The 21,780-nt window shown below is 40.3% G+C and overlaps 1 protein-coding gene across 1 annotated transcript in view; it reads right to left on the bottom strand.

Moving 5' to 3' along the window:
- Positions 1-21,780, bottom strand: part of slit3 (slit guidance ligand 3) — a 558,157-nt gene that overhangs the window by 498,476 nt on the left and 37,901 nt on the right. Inside the window, exon 4 of the mRNA XM_062970473.1 lies at positions 12,237-12,308. Coding sequence (XP_062826543.1) covers positions 12,237-12,308 — 72 coding nt within the window. The remainder of the gene's footprint in view (positions 1-12,236; positions 12,309-21,780) is intronic.

Genomic DNA, 21,780 nt, shown 5'->3' with positions numbered 1-21,780 from the left:
GGTGATCTTCCCTCCAATAAAACAGACCCTGAATCCATCCCTTTATTCACAAGTCTGAACCTATTGCAAAATAACCTGATGCTAGACAAAGATATTACTAGTGTGAACGAGACAGTTCTCTCACACAATTTGTTATGTTTCCCTTCCAACAAATTACTGAGGTGTTAACAGTAAAATCATTTTTAAAAACACAGATCCAACAACAAGATTATAGACTGGGATGGGAAACCATGGTAGACTGGGGGTGTGGTGGTTAGACTTTATTTATTTATTTATTTATTTTTCAAACTTATATGCCGCCACTCCCCTAGGGCTCGGAGCGGCTTACAAGAACCGGCTTTATCCCATCTTTTGGTACAGATCCCAGCCACTGAATTGCAAAGTGAGTCCAGGCTGCAAAACTAGGCAATTGTTTTTCAAGTTTGCATTCTTTCTTGCTTTTCACAGCTCCACCCCACACTGACCATTTAATGCAGTTCAAAGCTAGCTTCAAACTACAGCAGCCAGACAACAAACTCCCAAAAAACTGGGTGAAAGAAATTGCTTAATGCACATTCATGGTCTGTGGTCCCAGGATTTCCTGTGTAATCATCTACACAGAAAAAACACTTTCTTGGATGCTGGTTTTTTTTTTTTTTTTTGAAACTGCATTAAATGGTCAGTGTAGATGGGGCCTCAAAACACTACATGGGATTGATTCATTTTATCATCAGTATAAAAAAGTAAGCTGGGCTAATCTTTCACCCACAGTTCACAAATACTCTGGCCTATTCTCCAGTAATGGAGATATATACACACACACACACATATATACTTTATTCCAGCAGGGAGACATGGAGTCAAGAATCAATTACAGTGACATGGAAGAGGGGAGTGAAACAAAGGATCCCCCCAGACAGGAAGAAGCCAGGCCATGAAGCTGGCAAGGCCATTAATGCTAATCAAGGTGATTAATTACAACATTTACACTGGCCTCCAACAGACAAGAGTTCTTTCTCCCACCTGGACCTTCCACAGATATATAAACCTTCCTTGCTTAGTTTTTCCAATATACCTCACAACCTCTGAGGATGCCTGCCATAGATGTGGGTGAAACATCAGGAGAGAATACTCCTGGAACACGGCCATACAGCCCGGAAAACGCACAACAACCCTAGGTGCTTGTTGCCTACAAACTGTCCCCCAGATCAAATAGCCTGAACAGCCTAGATGACAAACTTCCTCAGTTCAGAAGGGTGCTGCTGAATCCCAAGTTGCTGAATGCAATGAAAAGCTAGCACTATTTCAGCATTTGATTCTGGATGGGCATGCTGAGCTGTCCTGTATTACTGAGACCTGGCTGAATCTGATGGAGAGGGTGAGGGCATTTCTCTGTCTCAGACTCTAATGAAGATGTATCCCAAACAACACAATCTTTGCTACAAACAGTGTCAGCATACTTCAAGCATTTGGGTTTTTTTGGGGGGGGGGGGCTTGCAATGCATCTGAAACTCATGATTATTTTACATTAACTCTCTCTGATGATGCTCTTTCCTTTTTGTAATATTAGGGGGGAAACATCTGCACATATTAGCTTTGAGTAGCTAACTTCACACAAGGGAGCCTCAAAATTCAGGATGGAACCTCGATTATTCACTTTCTGACATCCTTTCCCTTGTTTCTGACTTGGTTCAAATAATTTGTTAATGTTCCTTTCATACTTCAAGAAAATAAGCAGAGCCCTCTGCCTTGCCTTGGAAATTGACTGAGCAGAAAGGTGCCATTAAGAATTTGCAACCAGAGACACTTTTCCAGACATGATTTTGCTCAAATTATGCCATTTAGAGTCAGAGCGCAACTCGAGCAATAAAAATAGCTCCAGATTGATAAATGGTCCAAGAGCCTCTCGGCAGTTTGTCATCCTCACCTCTGACCTAGTGAACATCCTTTCAGACCTGAAGTGCCCCCTGGAGACTTGGTGTTCCTTGTAATTATTTACCATCTTTTGAACAGACCTGCTGGGATTTGTACACAGTAAAAACCCCATTCCAGAATGAACCAAAACCATAGCAACCCTTGCTTCCCTTGGCCACGTTTCTTTTGCCCTGGCAAAGCTTAATAACTTTGAGCTCATTTTTAAAAAGTGAGCTACCAACACCTGCGATCGACAGAGACGAGACCTTTAATTTAAGGGCACATTCTCACAAGGCACTTGCCTTACAAGATTAGCCTCTTCCCTCAGAATTACTGCATACTACAAAATACAAACTTGTCTGTGTCAGACCCCAAGTAACCTCAAGGCACATTTCAAATGACTGATTTTCATCTATGGGTGTGGGGAGTTAGGAGAAATGGAGAGCTTAGAAATAGTCTTGTCACAAAGACTAAAGATGGGTCACTAGATATAACTTTGAGGCCTTGAGCAGCAAAGTTGCTGGCCTTAGCAAAAGCTGGGGGAAATATCAATCAGAGAGAGGCTGATGGAGTGATAAAAGTGTATGATGGACTCCTGTATGCAGGCTGGCTCTCCAGATGTTGCACTAGAGCTCTCGTCATCCCTAGACAAAATGCCCAACAATGAGTAATAATTGAAACTGCAGTTTGGCAAAGAACTAGGATATGCCACACTTTGTACACGGGTGTAAACAGCAGGAAGTAGGAGCTTCCCAGTGGATAATAAGACAAGCACAGGGCTGTGCTGCACCTTGGTCTCAAGGCTGTGGAGTATCCTCAGGTCCCTGTCTTTGAGTACAGTATGGCCCCCGTATTCTTGGAATATGTTCCAAGGTCCCCCATGAATACCTGAACCTTCAATGCTTGGCTATACCTGGGCCAGAAGTATACCATAGAATCACACTGGAGGCCAGAGAGATTTACAAACACATCCAGGGGGATTATATTGGGAGTGTGGGTAAGTGCAACCCTAAATATTGGATCCTCAGATAAGCAAGGCATACTATATTTGCTTTGCTCTCTGTGAATAATAAACAGTCCTCGGACTTTGATGGCAAAATGGATTTTAGAAGAACACTCAAAAGCACAAACACAAAATCCAGATTTGCAAATAGTGTAAAGAAAACAGAGTCTAAGAAGACAATTTCTGTTCCTTGTGCATAAGAACCAGGATTGGACTGGCTTTCTATGTGTTCAGCTCAATTGCTACCCTAGTTCTCTCTGCAATTTTTCAAAAGTACTTGTTTATATTTCTTTGGTATTGGCTGTTAAAAAGAAATATTTATATAACTTTCCAAATCCTTTTGAGAAGTTTTACACTTTAACTGAATAATTCATCTAGCTATATTATGTTGAAGTTTTCAGCTGCTATTATCTGCTTCAGCGTAAAAAATTGAGAATGAATTTCAAGTGAAGTGAAATGTGCTACTGCCCTAATTGCTTTGGTCTCCTAAGCAAAGTTTGGCTTCACTGTGTTTTTCATCCCATAACACTTGAAACAATTTCATCCATCTCTACCTGCAATGCACCAATTTCCAAATCCATGGGAAATGCATTGGACAATCGTCAGCAGGCACTGAAAACTAGTCTTCAATACCATCAAAATGCAACAGCAGCAAAAGAAGGAAGCTATAATCTATACAGAGATTGTTCCCATTAGGCTCAAATGGTCAGGGTACAATGAAAAAAGCAGTGAGAAACATCACATATGAGAACAAAAAAAAAGAAAGAAAGAAAAGAATACCAATGACATGGTGAAAAAACAGTATGTGTGCATATTTATTTATTTATTTACATCATTTTTACCCCACCCTTCTCACCCGGAGGGACTCAGGGCGGCTTACAACAGTCGGCAAATTACATTGCCCAAAATACATTCAATAAAACAACGACATATCAATAAACAATAAAACAGTACCACATCAATTAAAACTGTAATTAGACTCTATTAAACCATGAATTATAAAATTTAAAATGCATGTATAGTTAAATTCGTCCACTAACACCTTCGTGTGCACCTTGATTCACGTCATATCGACCTCAGATGTTACTCCTCAAACGCTTGAGTACATACCCATGTCTTCACAGCTTTCCTGAAACCTAGGAGAGTCGGGGCTTGTCGAACACTACTGGGGAGGGCATTCCACAGCCGGGGAGCCACCACCGAGAAGGTCCTGTCCCTCGTTCCCACCAGCCGCGCCTGTGAGGCAGGTGGGACTGAGAGAAGGGCCTCTCCAGATTATCTTAACAACCTAGTAGGTTCATAGGAGGACATACGTTCGGACAAGTAGTTTGGGCCAGAACCGTTTAGGGCTTTATAGGTCAAGATGAGCACTTTGAATTGGGCTCTGTAGCATATTGGCAGCCAGTGGAGCTGGCTTAGCAGGGGGGTGGTACGCTCCCTGTATGTCGCTCCAGTTATTAATCTGGCTGCCGCTCGTTTTACTAATTGGAGCTTCCAGGCCTTCTTCAAAGGCAACCCCACGTAGAGAGCATTGCAGTAGTCCAAACGGGATGTAACCAGAGCATGGACCACCGTGGCAAAGTCCGGCTTCCCAAGGTACGGGTGCAGCTGGTGCATAAGTCTAAGTTGTGCGAAGGCTCCCCTGGCCACCACCAAAACCTGGGGTTCCAGGCTCAGCGATGAGTCCAGGAGAACCCCCAGACTGCGAACCTGTCTTCAGGGGGAGTGTGACCCCATCCAACACAGGTTGCAACCCTGTACCCTGTTCAGCCTTACGATTGACCAGGAGGACCTCAGTCTTGTCTGGATTGAGTTTCAATTTGTTAGCCCTCATCCAGTCCAACACAGCGGCCAAGCACCGGTTCAAGACCTGGACAGCCTCCTTAGTAACAGGTGGAAAGGAGTGACAGAGTTGGACATCATCTGCATACAGATGACACCGAACCCTGAAACTCCAGATGATCTCTCCCAGCTGCTTCATGAATATGTTGAATAGCATGGGGGACAATGCAGAACCCTGCGGGACCTCATAAGTCAAAGGTTGTGGGGCCAAGTAGGAGTCCCCCAGTGACACTATCTGGGACTGACCCTCCAGGAATAAGCAGAGCCACTGCAGAACAGTACCTCCAAGTTGCGAGGCGTCCCAGAAAGATACCATGATCGACCATATCGAAGGCTGCTGAGAGGTCCAGCAGAACCAGCAGGGACACACTCCCCCTGTCCAGCTCGTGGCGTAAATCATCTACATATAAAATAAAGCAGATGTATTCTTACATATTGAGAAGCACCCAGTGGCGCAGTGGGTCAAACCACTGAGCTGCTGAACTTGCAGACCAAAATCAGCAAGCAGAGTGAGCTCCCCCGTTAGTCCCAGCTTCTGCCAACTCTGCAGTTCAAAAACATGCAAGTGTGAGTAAATCAATAGGAAGGTAACAGCACTCCATGGAGTCATGTTGGCCACATGACCTTGGAGACATCTACAGACAACACTGGCTCTTTGGCATAGAAATGGAGATAAGCACCCCCCCCCCCCCAGAGTCAGACATGATTAGACTTAATGTCAAGGGGAAACCTTTACCTATTCTTAAATATTACTACTTTAATGGAAAATAGAGTATCTGAAGCAGAAATAGGAACAGTTTCCTATACCACAAAAAAGAACAGTTCAGCATCTTTCAGTACTCTTTTTCTTCAAACATATGCTGCTGCTGCCGCTGTTGTTGTAGTAGTGTGCCTTAAAGTCATTTTCAATTCCCGGTGACCATAAAGCAAACCTATCATAGGGTTCTCTAGGACAGAGAATGTGTGGCTTACCCAAGGTCACCCAGCAGGTTTCCAAGGCTGAATGTAAACAAAAACATTTTGAACCTTCTAGAGGTATCTTGAAGACTTCTTCCAAAATGCATCTAGGAATGTTTTCTTTCTCTTTTTGCCAACATCCACTTTCACTATGGTTTCCAATTTTAGTAGATAGAACTATACTATGTAGGGGGTAACTGTGGATGCAAGCAAATTCATTCTGCCCTCTTCTCTGTTTCTCTGCACATCCAGGAAAGGATTCTGTAGGCAGGTGCTATTGACCTTACCTCTATTTATCTTAATAAAGACGACCTGGACTGATTTACGGCTACAGCACAAGGATTTTGGATGAATGGATTTTTAACCATATGTTTTATATTTTTATATTGTTTTAATTGGATTTTCATTGCTGTTTTAATTATGTGTAGGCATCGAATTGTTGCCAGTTGTGTACGCCGCCCTGAGTCCCTTCAGGTGAGAAGGGCAGGATATAAATGTTGGAAATAAATAAATAAAATAAATAATACACATGTCTAGAATAGGATTGGTTAGAGCAAAACCCCATTATTTCCCTGCTATGACTCTTATTGAATTGCTTACTTTAGACTAACTGCTCAAACCAATACAGAAGGTCTGTTTCCCCAACCTACCTTCACCACTAGTAAACAAACAAACTAGTAAAATGTGGGCTAGACAAAACTACGGTTAGATGAATTTGTAATTGGCTAAGCGAACGAACCCAAAGGGTGCTCACCAATGCGTCGTCTTCATCTTGGAAAGAAGTCACGAGTGGAGTGCCGCAGGATTCCGTCCTGGGCCCAGTTCTGTTGAACATCTTTATTAATGACTTAGATGAAGGGTTAAAAGGCACGATCATCAAGTTTGCAGACGACACCAAACTGGGAGGGATAGCTAACACTCCAGAAGACAGGAGCAGAATTCAAAATGATCTTAACAGACTAGAGAGACGGGCCAAAACTAACAAAATGAAGTTCAACAGTGACAAATGCACGATACTTCACTTTGGCAGAAAAAATGGAATGCAAAGATACAGAATGGGGGACTCCTGGCTCGACAGCAGTACATATGAAAAAGATCTTGGAGTCCTTATGGACAACAAGTTAAACATGAGCCTACAATGTGATGCAGCGGCGAAAAAAGCCAACAGGATTCTGGCCTGCATAAATAGGGGTATAGCATCTAGATCCAGGGAAGTCATGCTACTCCTCTATTCTGCCTTGGTCAGACCACACTTGGAATACTGTGTTCAATTCTGGGCACCGCAATTGAAGGGAGATGTTGACAAGCTGGAAAGCGTCCAGAGGAGGGCAACTAAAATGATCAAGGGTCTGGAGAACAAGCCCTATGAGGAGAGGCTTAAATAACTAGGCATGTTTAGCCTGCAGAAGAGAAGGCTGAGAGGAGACATGATAGCCATGTACAAATACGTAAAGGGAAGTCATAGGGAGGAGGGAGCAAGCTTGTTTTCTGCTGCCCTGCAGACTAGGACACGGAACAATGGCTTCAAACTACAGGAAAGGAGATTCCACCTGAACATCAGGAAGAACTTCCTCACTGTGAGAGCTGTTTGGCAGTGGAACTCTCTGTCCCGGATTGTGGTGGAGGCTCCTTCTTTGGAGGCTTTTAAGCAGAGGCTGAATGCGATTTCCTGTTTCTTGGCAGGGGGTTGGACTGGATGGCCCATGAGGTCTCTTCCAACTCTACTATTCTATAATTCTATGATTCTACACTATCCCAATGTTCAAACTGTTAAAAAACCTGCAACTAGAGGAGAAAAGACAGCTGGCTGGGCATAAAAGGCTTTGTGAAAAGGAGATTCATTGTCGGTTTTTTTGTAAACTGAGGCACACCCATACTGGATGAATTGTGGAGCATTATCTGACCCCATTGTGGAGAACCCAATACAAACTTGTAACATGGCCAAACCTTCCCATCCCAACATCAGAATCACTCTTCAGCTTTACTTTTGTTTCCAGGTTTCACACTCAGTAGGAAAAACGGGAAGAATGTAGAATGCCTCATTGTTGAATTTCTGACCTTTTTATATATGCCACCTTACTTAAACATCTTGCCATGGACACTGGGAATGTGCAAAAAATCTATAAGGTTAATCCTGCTCAATAATATAAGCTGGTATCATTCACATTTTGTTCCAAAACTAGAGCTGAACATTTCTTAAGGAAAATTCTCAGAAAGATTTGTGGGATACATTGGAAGTTTATTGCAGTTCCCAAGAGTTTTATGTTATATATTTTGAGACTAAATAAAATGTAAAACAAATGTTATGGCACGTTTTGAATTTGTACTCTAACAGACAGATTATATTGTCAAATCTCGTACCACCACTGTACTGAGAGTGAACTAAAGAATATGAGTGTGCTTGAGGTCCTGGGATCTGGAAAGTCCTCCGGGAGAAGCAGCAGCACTTGTACTATGCCATGGCACTTTTTGTTCCATCTAGAAAAAATTTTCCTACCTAAGAACAAGGAATTCTGAAAATTGATATGACAGAACACCTAGTTGTTAAGTGGACAGACCACACCAAACACAGCAAAACAAATATTTATCCCACAATAACACAAGGCTCAGAAACACACATTATTCTAAAGAAAGACTTCAGGGTGAGGTTTGAGAAGGAGGTCAAGAAATTCAAAAAGCTTCTTGATACCATTCTACTACTACTTTTGATTAACACCATAAAATCACATGAGTTCTGAACAGTAACTGCAAAGAAATGCATTTCTATAAATATCCTCAAGCATGATCTACAGTATATTTTTCCTTGTCATAATGTGTGTTATAACTTGAACTGAAGCTCTGTCAAAATATAGCTTCTTTCCACTGGAGAACCAAGTTAACAGAAGATTTGGTGCTGTGTTAGAACTGATCATATAGTTTAATGTACACTAATTGCAATTTTTTTAATGCCTGACCCTTCCAGTTCCCAAAACAATCCTCCAAAGAAAGCCAATCAATTGGCAACAGTTACGTTACTTCTTCTCCCCAACAACTTGATTTATAATGAAACATGGCAAGAGTTTTCTTGTTCTCTTTCCAAAACATTACATTAGGTTGTACTAAAAAATGGTCCAATGACAAAAGGCAAAAGATAAGTTGGAGATTTTTTTTTCTTCTAGAGGTTTTTTGATAGAAAAAAACCACCACTCTACAAGGAAAGTGTAGAAATATCAAATTTCCAGTTGGAATGCTTAAAATGTCTAGTTCTCTGCCAGTTCTGCAAGAAAGCACAACTTTTGGAATCAATATCTCCTTGCCTGGTTATTGAGACATTTGAAAACAAAAAGCAAGACATAGCTTAAAATGGTATACTGATTTATCTTACCTATAAAATTCACAAAAGTCAATAGGAGGTCTGAGTACATATGTATCTACTCAAATTTTGCTATCAATCAAATTCAGAGAGACATGTGATTATTAATGGCTGTTATTCATCATGTCAGTCCAGAATATTCAAAACTTTGCTGTATTACACAATTTAGGTTTCCTCAAAGAATCGTGAAGTGCTTAAAACAAAGTGAAGTTGATTTTTTTATATAGTAGTTCTTGCATTAACCTGCCAAAGTTCAAGACACAAAATAGGAAGGCAACCTAGCATCCTTTGCATCCAAATATTCTAAGTTCTCTCAACTGTTTGCCCATAAGAAATAAAAAAAACAGAGGTTCTACTCACAAAGAACAGTAATAACTCTGGAAGCAGCCACTCAGAATAATTTGGTAAGGTTGAACTGTTAGGCATTGCCTGCTTCCACATTGAATTCCCAAATCCCACCATGACAAACAACAACCACAACAACAACAGCAATGTGTCCATTGCCCAATTAAGAAACATACTAAAGGAGAAAAGCTTGTTTTCGTTGTAATGAACTACAGACTTCTGTGGGGTTCTCTGACTCAAGGTCCAAGACTTCCTTTTTCAAGTATACAAAATACATTATCTGTGTGCTACATAGAAAATTCCTGAGCTTGGAAAAATTACTTTCCCAGACTGTAACTTCCAGAATCCCCAATCAGCATGTGGGTAGAAAACATATTATCATTTAAGTAGTACACTTCAAATCTTCAAGAAAATGTGGACATGTGAGGAATAAGTTCCAGACTTCTCCTCTTAGCAAAAAAGACTAAAATAATGTATAAATTAAACTCATTTAACAGGGTGTTTTGCATTCCATTTTAAGGTTGACTCTTCTGTATATTCCTACCAGTAATGTCAAACAGATGTCACAAAGCAACATGTAAATAATTATAGAAGTTGCAGGCATATTCTGTAATTGAAGAGTGCTGCAGTTTGATTGCCCCTTTCCTCTTAACTTTGGCTTTTACAGAGATGTCCAAATGATTTCTTTGTTTTATTTACAATCTAAGGGGACAAGCCTTCTAAAGTTATGTAAGTTGTTTGGGTTTTTCAAGGGTGCAACATATTTCCATTTACTTTCATGTAAAAACCAGAAGACTTCAATAAAACGCCTACTGAAAACCTATATTATGAAGATAATATGAGTTGCATTGGCACTCTTCACAAATGACATGAGCATTTATTCAGTTGCATAACTTAATGTATCTATGTGGATGAAATTCCTAACATACAATTTTCATAATAATTATGTTTGCTACTGCGGTAGTTGACTGGAAGCAGAAAACAAACGTATCTACCTACTAGATGGTCAAAAACATTCTTAATTAAAAAATGTATAGTAATCAGGATGCAGCCAATATATATGGCTGTACAGACTCACGTGTAAATATAGAACACCATAAATAAGGATACACATTTGTAAAAAAAAATACTGGATCATTTATCAGTGCTGTCTTAACACATGGCCTTGCTGGGAAGTAGCTTGGCAGCCCCACAAACATTGGCATTTTTCAGTATGCTGAAAGTATGCTCTAAATTTCCTTTATACTAATCTTACCCACTACCTTCATGCTGTAAATTTCATTAAACATTTTAGTAGTGTAGTCCTGCTTATTTTTGCATCTATCTAGCAAGAACCTTCAAGGGCCACAGGAGATAATAGCATTCCTTAATGTAGCAAGAGATGATTAAATATTGTGAAACACTCACCACAACATGAATACACCACAATCAATTTCTTTGTGGGCCCAAACTACTCTGAAATTTTTCAGATGTCAAGCTGATATGATATGACTGAGTCAAGCCTTTGCTTCTTTCTTCTCCCCCAGTATAGCCACCAGCAGTTCAGAAGCTTTAAATTCTTTATTATTATTATTATTATTATTATTATTATTATTATTATTATTATTATTACTACTACTACTACTAACAACATTTTGTTGTGCAGTAAAACTGGAAAAACCCCTTAGGTTTGTTTGCAGGAAGCAAACTTCAAAGCATGGTTTATAAAGTCAACTTGTTACAACAATCTATTGATAACCAACCATGGAATAATGGGACCAGACAAAGAGAATTTGGTTGAAAAAGGCTACTTTATTTGACCTAAAACCTATTTAAATTGAGTTGAACCTGGAAGAGAGGAAGAGCAGGGAGCACGCTAGTATGGGATCAGCTGAAGCCAAACATCATTCCATGAGTTCCTCCTCAGCCCTCCCTCGGTGAACCATCTAAGCCCCAAGGGCAACTCTGTAACCGGATTGCGCCCAGTATAGTCATCTACTGGAAGGCAGACCCAAGAACCCTACCTTAGGTTGCACGACTTAAGTGAGATCAAATCATCCAGGCTGTTCCCAAGGGTAGTTTATTCCCCCTCTCCCCAGGCAACAGGACCTAAAGAGGCAGTTGTAGAGTCCTCCCCTTCAGGAAATGGGTGACAGATGTACCTCTTATAGAAGAGGTACAAGAGATGCAGCTATCTGCCAAATGACTGGATGTATAAGGACATCGCCCTAAGCCAACAATCAAAGTTGCCCAGATACAGGCTAGGATAGGTAAGTAAAAACCAGGTAAAAACACAAACAATTCTGCCCAGCCCCAAAGGGCCTAGCAAAGCTTCCACTGCAGGAGGATGGGTTCAAACATCATCTAATGAGAGGAAGAAAATAGGGGCAGAGAGCTTAAAACACCCAAGCTCTACACACAACCACTTAACATCATGGCATATTGCAACACCGGCCTCTCCTCCACTGGAGGACAGATAAATGTGATCATCCACCGCAATGACTCACACCATGTGTGTCTAGACCCATATAGTCAAAATTAACCAGGCTATAGGATTCAAACAGTATGCTAACATGTGAGAAATCTAGTAAGAGGGCCGCATCTGAACATAGGTATTAAAAAAGAGATATAACACTAACTACTTCAGTTTCCCAATATGTCTGCATTTTGAGTAAAACAAAAACCGAAAAAAATAAGGAAACGTCTGTCAAATTTGTTTCCCAGGAAAGATCTTGTACAATAAACCAAGATACATCTCAAAATCCACTTCAAGAAGGCATTCTACTGAAACCTCACAACCCAAATTGCTGACTTCAGGACCAAACAAAATACATATAGTATGCCAAAAATAAAAACTATACTTACAGTCTGGTTAGCTTCAATGTGTTCTGAAAAAGGAGCTCTGGAAGAACTTGCAGTTTATTTCTGTTGAGGCGCCTAAATAAAGAACAGCCAAAATTAACAAAGATTCCTGAGGGGTTCTTCCATGAAGTCAAATATTCATTCACAGAAGACATGTCAATGAATACTCCACACATATAGTATTTTCAATTCACCAATATTTGACTGAGAAAAAAAAGAACAGTTGCAAATAATATTTAACCAAATTTGTAAATAGTCATATGAGATACCCCCATTGCCATCTCTAATTGATTCAGACAGCTTTGCTCACTTAAACTATATTGAGGTATCATCTTTAAAAACATATACCAATTCAGTTCCCTTAGCTGGAGAACCTGGTAAGAACAATCTGAGTAATTACACGGACCAAGGTTTGCATACTCATGGAGAGATTCAATTCTTCTTTACTCAATGATGAGAATTCACTCAACGACGTATCACCCAAAACTTTGTAGCTGCTGGCAAACATATTGTCAGAGGGAAGAAAGGTGGCCTGATCAACGGACTTTTCACATGTTCAGAACCCACAGTTTCAGAATGCCTGAATACAGATAATATCTTCAGTTTAGTTTCCACCAAAACAATGTAACTTGCCCAACATCATCCAGTGGGTTTCATGACTGGGCAAGAATTTGAACCTTGAGCTCCCAAAGCCCTAGTTAAACACTCAAATCACTACACCACATTGTTTTATTAAGTATATAATGATGTCCTATTACTTTAAACACTTTCAGTTTGGCTGTTTCCATAAAATTTCCCTCATAGCACACTACACATTTAGATTTATTCAAACACAAAGTAGGATGCCACAAAATGGGTTCAGAACCACATTGCCTTGTGTTGTCAATTTTCTTTCAGTTTCCAATTTACATTTTATAGTAACAAAAAATGTTTGTCAGCAATGCTCAAAGACTGTGGTTTAAAAATATATATAGAAAAAATCAAGCTGTTCAATACAAGCTCCAAGAATCAGTAAACTTTCAGTTATACTTCATGACCAATGAGAAAATTATGGAAACAATTCATGCTATCTGATTTGACAGTTGTTGTAACCCTCAGATGTGGGCAGACTAAAGGAAGAATCATTTTGTCTTTGTAAGAAACCATGAGAATCACCTTATCATAATGGAAGAAAACCATTTCCATGGGCTGCCTTAGGCAGTACCTTGTAAGATAGCATATCACAGCAGCAGCTTCTGTATGGCATGACAAAAAAGCAAGTCAAATTGGCATCTCCATAAGCAAACTTTGGCACTGTAGTGTGACTTAGTAAGGGTGGCCTAATGTTTGCACTAAAATCTTTCAAAGAGGCAACACAGAAACACAAGAACTTTGTTCCTTATTTTCTAATCCATCTGCTTTTCAACAGAGATGTGAAATTTAGCAGCTGGGCCAACACTGATTTTGTTAAAAGCAGTACAATTTATTATTGCAAACATCTGGGTATAACTTTGTTAAAGGAGGTTTTGTCAAGTCACGTGAGCTAATCCCATCAAATTTACTCGACACAGCTGTATTTTGTTTACACATATGCCACAGTTAATGTGTGATATTCAGTAATAATTACCTATTTTTAAAAGAAATCATGGACAATATCTGTCAATGTGTAAAAAGAAACATCAAGGTTCCCCTCTCCCCCCCACTTTGAGTCATTTAGTATAGTTGGCAGTTGTTACACGGAATAACTTCTGGAGCCCAGTTACTGAGACAAAAGGAAAATGTGGACACTGACATGCTAAATCTGTTGTATTATAGTGCTCTAGTTAGACAATTCTTATGGGCAACTTGTAAACTATTTTCCAAAATAATTCAGAAAAAATATATCTCACAAAGAACAGCAATGACAAGAAATACACCCTGCCCTGATGTAAATTTTGAAGAGAAACACACGCACAATTGTTACTCCAGCTGCCACATTATAACAAGGTATTTCATGGAACATACTACCTCATCATAAAAGATGAATTAAGCAACTTAGAACACTTGTAGGACATTTCTTCCTCACAACCCACCAGACACCATCACGCAACGTATGGCGACTTCCGGTGAGGCTCTGTGGAAGAAGCATCCTGACAGCATAGCAGGAGGTTTCCCTCAGAACAAGGGAGGCTTCCTGTGTTCCATAGAAAACCATGGGATCAAGCTGTACGGTGACACTTCCCCTGTGAGCTAATCCTGAAGCATCAGCTGTGGGTGAGGCAAGGTGCCCGGATTGCCCTGCTGCCCTGCCGATTCGCCACAAAGGGTGGCAAATCATGCCGCAGGACCTCATCCATGTGAGCAGGAAGGAGGTGGCTCCACTGATATGCAGTGGGCAGCTAAATGCTGGACTAGACACAATATTGATCCTGGTCAATTATGCTAATGAAAAGCAGACATCTCCCATTTCCCTTACCACAGGACAGAAGGAAACTTCTGACCAATGTACCTTATCTGGGTCATGAAATGTCTAAGCCAGATACTCTTCCCTAAAATGCACCTTTCCAGACACTGGACATGCCACTCTCATCCCCATTATCTCTGAACAATAGTCGTAGATAACAGCAGGATGCCCAACACACACTGCCCAATCTTCCAGTTGGGATGAAAAGCAGCACAGAAAGGAATTCCTACTGTTATCTCTTATCAGAGATAGTAGCAGAGGGCTTCATTCTTGTTCTCCCTCAAGGTGGGAAGAAGAAGGGTAGACAATGCCTCCAATGTCTGGAATTTACCAAACAGAAATCACTTTCATTTTGACTGCACAACTGCATCAAGCTGTGGAAGAAAATAATCCTTATCTGACATTTTAAAAACCTGTTTACTCAGGAAATATCTTCACTATTCCTGTAGTATTTTCACCACAATGTATTGGACTCTCTGAATCCATAATTGGGTTACAGTTTTTTAAAGCAAGTATTGCTTTTATTTATTTACTTGCTAAACTGATAATTTAAAAGGCTAAGGCTGTGCATAGTGAGTTTTAATTTGTTCAGGAATGGTAATTTGATAGATTGTTCGCATCAAGTACTTCTATGAAATTGTAAGGATTGCATTCTCTCCAACAATATATTGGATCGTAACCAAAAAAAAATAGAAGAATATTTAATGAGGCTTTACATCATGCTGTCATCAACTTTTCATATTTGAAGTTTTAAACAATTCATGTTTATTCTCTTCTATATGCTGAACATCACATGTGGCAATGCACCACTAAATAAATAACACATTCAACACAAATGCTCTTCACTTCCTAAGGGGGAAAAAAGACATATTTCTGTTGCCATTGCGTGTCAGAAAACTGTAACAAAATGCATCAAAGTGTTTTGTGCAGAATATGATTGCTTTCATCATTTTGCAAAATAAATTATAGTTGCAAATGTCTTCTGTCGCATTTGTGATTCCCAGCTTTGGTTTCCTCTAAAATACAATCCACTTTTAAAATGAACTTGCACTGCTTGTCCTCACCTTTATTTAGATTCCTTTCTTTCCATTTAAAATGATGTTTAAGAGGGATCAAGGAAAATACTTTTCACGATTACATGAGAAGAGGCCAACAATGTGATGCAGCAACTAAAAAAGCCAATGGGATTTTGGCTTGCATCAATAGGGGTATAGCGTCTAGATCCAGGGAAGTCATGCTCCCCCTCTATTCTGCCTTGGCCAGACCACACCTGGAATACTGTGTCCAATTCTGGGCACCGCAACTGAAGGGAGATCTTGACAAGCTGGAATGTGTCCAGCGGAGGGTGACTAAAATGATTAAGGGTCTGGAGAACAAGCCCTATGAGGAGCGGCTTAAAGAGCTGGGAATGTTTAGCCTGCAGAAGAGAAGGCTGAGAGGAGACATGATAGCCATGTATAAATATGTGAAGGGAAGTCATAGGGAAGAGGGAGCAAGCTTGTTTTCTGCTGCCCTGCAGACTAGGGCACGGAACAATGGCTTCAAACTACAGGAAAGGAGATTCTACCTGAACATCAGGAAGAACTTCCTGACTGTGAGAGCTGTTCGGCAGTGGAACTCTCTGCCCCGGACTGTGGTGGAGGCTCCTTCTTTGGGGGCTTTTAAGCAGAGGCTGGATGGCCATCTGTCGGGGGTGCTTTGAATGCAATTTCCTGCTTCTTAGCAGGGGGTCGGACTGGATGGCCCATGAGTTCTCTTCCAATTCTGTTATTCTATGATTCTATGATTCTAATTTGTATCTGTAACTGTTCAGTTAAACCAATAGTAAATTTACCAGCCCATTTGATATACCCACTAATTCATTTGTATCTTCCATATATTTTATTGACATTGTGTTCTGTTTTGAAAAAAAATCAGGTCACACACAACTAAGAAAGAACTAATCTGGGGCAAGACATGTTCACTAATGTTTAAAAGATCAGGGTACTGTTCCATTATCCAGGCAGACACCACCAGAGGGCGCTAGAGAGAGAATGATAGTCCATTTTACGGGAGTGGGGGTGGGCTGAAGGAGTTAAACCATTTCCCACTGTTTTCCTGTTATTCACCCTACCCATGTCCCTGTCGTGGAAACAACGTGTTTATGTAATGGGAAGGGGGGAGGAAGAATAACCAGTGAAAACGGGGAAAATGGTTTTCCTCCTTCAACTCCCCGTCTCCTGTAAAATTGACTATCCTTCTCTCTCTAGTGTCCCCTGGTGGCCTCTGCCCAGATAATAGAACAGTACCAAAATCAGTTCAAAACAGAAAACACAGAAGCTCAGGTACTCTTTCAGAGCTGGAAATGTGGCTTTCTAAATATTTAAAGAGGATTATGCAGTCTAGGGCTTCACATGCACTAATTTAAAATTGATCAGGTTTCAAGAAAATGTAAGCCTCATCCCCACTCCCTATTGTCCTGTCCCATGGTGCCAGGACACATTAATGTTGTCTCCTCCCTTGTGGAGGCTAGCAAACCACTCTCCTCCCCACCATTGCACTAAGGTGAGAAAATCACATTCATTTGGTTAATAATGTGCTAAAAACTGGGGCTTGCTATATGCATAAGTCGTATTCATAACATTGTGAGCTTAAACAAATCAATTCTCCATATTGTGGGACCACTAACTATGCAGCAGTCAATCTTACACACAGGGAGACATGGCGTTGCCCAGAGATTTCCACAATCTCTCAGCATCAAACTTGGCAAAATGTCAGGATATACGTATTTCAGGATTTGTGTGACTGAAGCAAGATTCTTTAGCTGAAAATGGTCAACAAGGTAATTCTGACATTCCTATAGTGGTAAAACACAAAAACACATTCCCTCCCACCCACCCACCCACACTTTTACTTTTCCCGAGAAGCACAAAATGCATTTAAACAGCCAAACTCAAAAGGCAACATCAGTAATTGTTGTTGTTGTTGTTGTTGTTGTTGTTGTTGTTCTTCTTCTTCTTCTTCTTCTTCTTCTTCTTCTTCTTCTTCTTCTTCATTCACACAGTCATCTCCGACTCTTCGTGACCTCATGGACCAGCCCATGCCAGAGCTCCCTGCCCCCAGTTCCTTCAAGGTCAAGTCAGTCACTTCAAGGATACCATCCATCTATCTTGTCCTTGGTCGGCCTCTCTTCCTTTTTTCCTTCCATTTTTCCCAGCATCATGATCTTTTCCAAGCTTTCCTATCTTCTCATTATGTGGCCAAAATACTTCATCTTTGCCTCTAATATCCTCCAGTGAGCAGCCGGGCATTATTTCCTGTAGTATGGACTGGTTGGATCTTCTTGCGGTCCAAGGCACTCCAGCACCACAGTTCAAAAGCGTCTATCTTCCTTTGCTCAACCTTCCTTATGGTCCAACTCTCGCAACCATAGGTTACTATGGGGAATACCATTGCTTTAACTATGCGGACCTTCGTTGCCAGTGTGATGTCTCTGCTTTTCACTATTTTATCGAGGTTGGCCATTGTTCTTCTCCCAAGAAGTAGACGTCTTCTGATTTCTTAGCTGCAGTCTGCATCTGCAGTGATCTTCGCGCCTAGAAATATAAAGTCTGTCACTGGCTCCAGGTCTTCTCCCTCTGTTTGCCAGTTATCCATCGGTCTGGTTGCCATGATCTTGGTTTTCTTGATGTTTAACTGCAGCCTGGCTTTTGCACTTTCTTCTTTCACTTGGTGATAAGGCTACTCAGCTCCTCCTCACTTTCAGCCATCAGAGTGGTATCATCTGCATATCTAAGGTTGCTAATGTTTCTTCCACCAATTTTGGATTCCTCAAGCCCCGCAAATCGCATGATGTTTTCTGCATACAAGTTGAATAGGTAGGGTGAGAGTATACAGCCCTGCTATACTCCTTTCCAATGGACTATGTGCTACATTTTCATAAGAGGGCAGGGGACTTTAGGCAGTAGAGCCCACATTAAACTTGCTCATCACACTCTGGGGATAGACCACATAAACTAGCACAATCTCGCACATAGTCTTGCAGTCCTGCAACACTTCCTTCATGATCTCACTTCAAGTTCTGCTGTGGGACTTTGAGTGATGTCAAGTCTGAGTAGACACTCGAAGCCACCACGCAGCATGGCGGATAGAATAAAAATACCTCTCTATTACAAATCATGTTGTCTTACAAGGCTTTGCATACATAAGTCAAGCCACATGACCTGGAATCTTCCCCTCTTTCCTTTCCCCATCAAATTTTACGTATTCTAAAAATAAAATAATTTGAAATCCAAAAAACCTTTGGTCCCAAGCTTTTCAGACAAGGGAGACTCAACCTGTATATGAGTGAATGTTGTACTCAGCTTAATTGCCCAACTCTCAGTCATAAGACTGGAACAGAATCCACATTGTCTGGAGCACCATGAAATTCCATTTTTCTTCAAGTAGATAAGGACAGCTTGGATGCAACACTTTTGTCCAGATGGCTGTTTTGTGGTTCCAGAAACTGCTGACAGTGCCTGAAACACCTGTTTCCAACATTATTGCACTCTTACATACACACACTCTCTGCAAACTGTAGTCCTGTTCATTGTCTCCTCCACTTCCCTTCATCTGTTCTTGCTGGAATTTCTTCCACATCAGTTGGAAAGCAGTTACAATCTCATTGCCCTTATTTCTTTCACTTGTCTGCATGAAAACTGGATTTGCCACAGTACTGCCACAGTTGTTGTTTCATGGCTTGCAGAGTGCTCTTCATTCTACAGTCAAATTACTCTGAAATTATACTTAGATGTAATATGTGAGGCTCTATAACTGAGGGTCTAATTTTGGCAACAATCATGCATTTCAGTCCCCATCTAATTCTCAATTTCTCTCATTTTATCAGAGTTTCAAGTTTCACTTGTCTATGACCAAAGTTCTCATTTACACTTCTAAATGCTCATCTTCTCATTCACTATCCTTATTCGCTCATGTCACCATCACACCAAATGTTAATCATAAAGTCTTCTTTTGCCCACTAAAATTCAATTCATCAAGTCATTTTCCTACACAGCATGAGCATCCATTATCCAGAATTCCACAATCAAAAATACAGTACTCCAAAATTGTTTATATGGATGGCTGAGAAAGTGACAGCTTTGCTGATGGTTCAGTATATACAAACTTTCTTTCATTCATGACATTGTTTTAAAAATTATCTACATTCAGGCTATGTATAGACAGTGTATATGAAGCCTAAATGGATTTCATTTTTAGATTTTGGTCCCATCACAAAGATATCTTATTATTTACATATATGAAAACCCAAGGCAAATATTATAGAATACAGATTACAGATAGATATTCCAAAATCTGAAAAACATTAAAATCCAAATGTTGTCTGGTAACAAGCATCTTAGATAAGGGATACATAACTCGTATAAAAATATTATACATACATATCTGTTCCTCTTTGCCTGCCCAGTGAAAATCCCTTGCCTATGCCCTAGCTGATGGAATACAATTGGGCTACTGTAAAGGATTTAGGAAGAAACATTATGGGGAACAGAGTGAATCTATTGTCTTAGCGCTATAACTTCTCTGCAGTTTCCCAAAGCACTCTCTTCATTCAGTACTATAATACTTGCCTCAGAAGCATAGGGATTGTGATTTTAAAGTCTTTGGTCTATTTAAACATGACCCATATTTGTTTTTCCATGGGTTCTTATGGGTCAGTGACCTACTATGCAAATGTTTTTGATGAAATCAGGATGGCTTATTATTCTATTAGTTAAAATAAGCTTTTATGTTTTTCAGATCTGTACAGATGCACCCATGCAGACCATAATAATTCCTGAGAATATGTGTCTTGTGGTCTTCCTAGCTGGCCTTTGCCTGAGTTTGGCTTCCTCCTGTGAAGACCTGTTGACAGAGCAGCTAATGGTTTCCTCTGCAGAAGAGGCGCCAATTTTTTAAGTGTTTAACAAGGAGGAAAGTCTACTCTCATCAGTAATGAGAGATCAAAAAGGTTCCATGCTACAGAGTGCAGTTATTGCTTACTGAAGACAGACATGGTGTATAATGAATAGAGCTTAGTGTTACGGTTCTGTCAATCATACTAGTAGTCCAATACTGCTGAATTGGCATGAGTGCTCAAAGAGTCTGTTCCAATTCAAAAATCACAGAGCACGGCAAGCAGGAAGAGCTCCAAAACAGAGAAAATTGTTCTACTGTTTCCAAAGTGCAAGCTGTATGGTAAGTCACCCCAAAATATCTCCTTGTTCGCATTAACAACCCAGTTTCCGAAAGTCTGCAGCTGCCACTAGTTGGGGAAGACTCAATACCAATTGCTTCATAACATTCAAAAGGAAGCAGATGATATCTATTTTAGTTTTCTTTCTTTTCTTCCTCCATAGCCTATATGTGATGTATTTCCTTCCTATACACAGGAGTACATATATTACATTAAATACAAGTAGGATAGCACATGCTGGTTCAGTTCAGGCACTACTGCACTGCCCAGGTGGCATCAAATACTAGTTCTTAAGAAGCACATAGGCTGAAACTTAACTGTCTATTTGCATCTTGAAAAAAATCTGATAAATCAAAACTTTATTGTTCTATTAATCACAGAATACATGCATATCTCAGTTAACAAATTATCCGAGAAGGAACTTCTTTTTATGCCTCCACAACCCCAATTTCTCATTGTTTTCTGCATTATCTAGAAATGACTTTGGAAGATAGTCTTGTTCTAGTCTTAAAAAACAACAACACACAAAGCAAAGGAGGGTGGGGGGACAGAGGAACAAAGCACAAAGTGTTCCAGCAGTTCTGATGAAATGGCCCTGCTTCTCAATCATTACTGAACCACGGAGTGAAAAGTGTACTTATGTTTTGAAGTTCCTCCCACCATGTCAGGCTTCTATACATTCATGTCAACTATTCTTGACAGTTTCAGACAAGGTTTTCCTAGCTTTGCCTGTAGATAGAGAGATTCTAAGCATGAGGCTATCTAAATATACAGCATGTTCTCTGCCACTGGGCTACACATCTTTTCTTTGGATGGTTTTCTGGACATCAGCACTTTGTCGACAACTATTATATTTAGGATTTATTTTTCAAATACAAGCATGCACATACAAACATAAGTAATCTAAGAGT

Source organism: Anolis carolinensis, chromosome 2 (genome assembly GCF_035594765.1).
Source record: "Anolis carolinensis isolate JA03-04 chromosome 2, rAnoCar3.1.pri, whole genome shotgun sequence".
In the NCBI taxonomy this organism is placed as follows: domain Eukaryota; kingdom Metazoa; phylum Chordata; class Lepidosauria; order Squamata; family Dactyloidae; genus Anolis; species Anolis carolinensis.
Note: the sequence above shows the minus strand (reverse complement) of the source record. Positions and strands in the feature narration are given on the sequence as shown.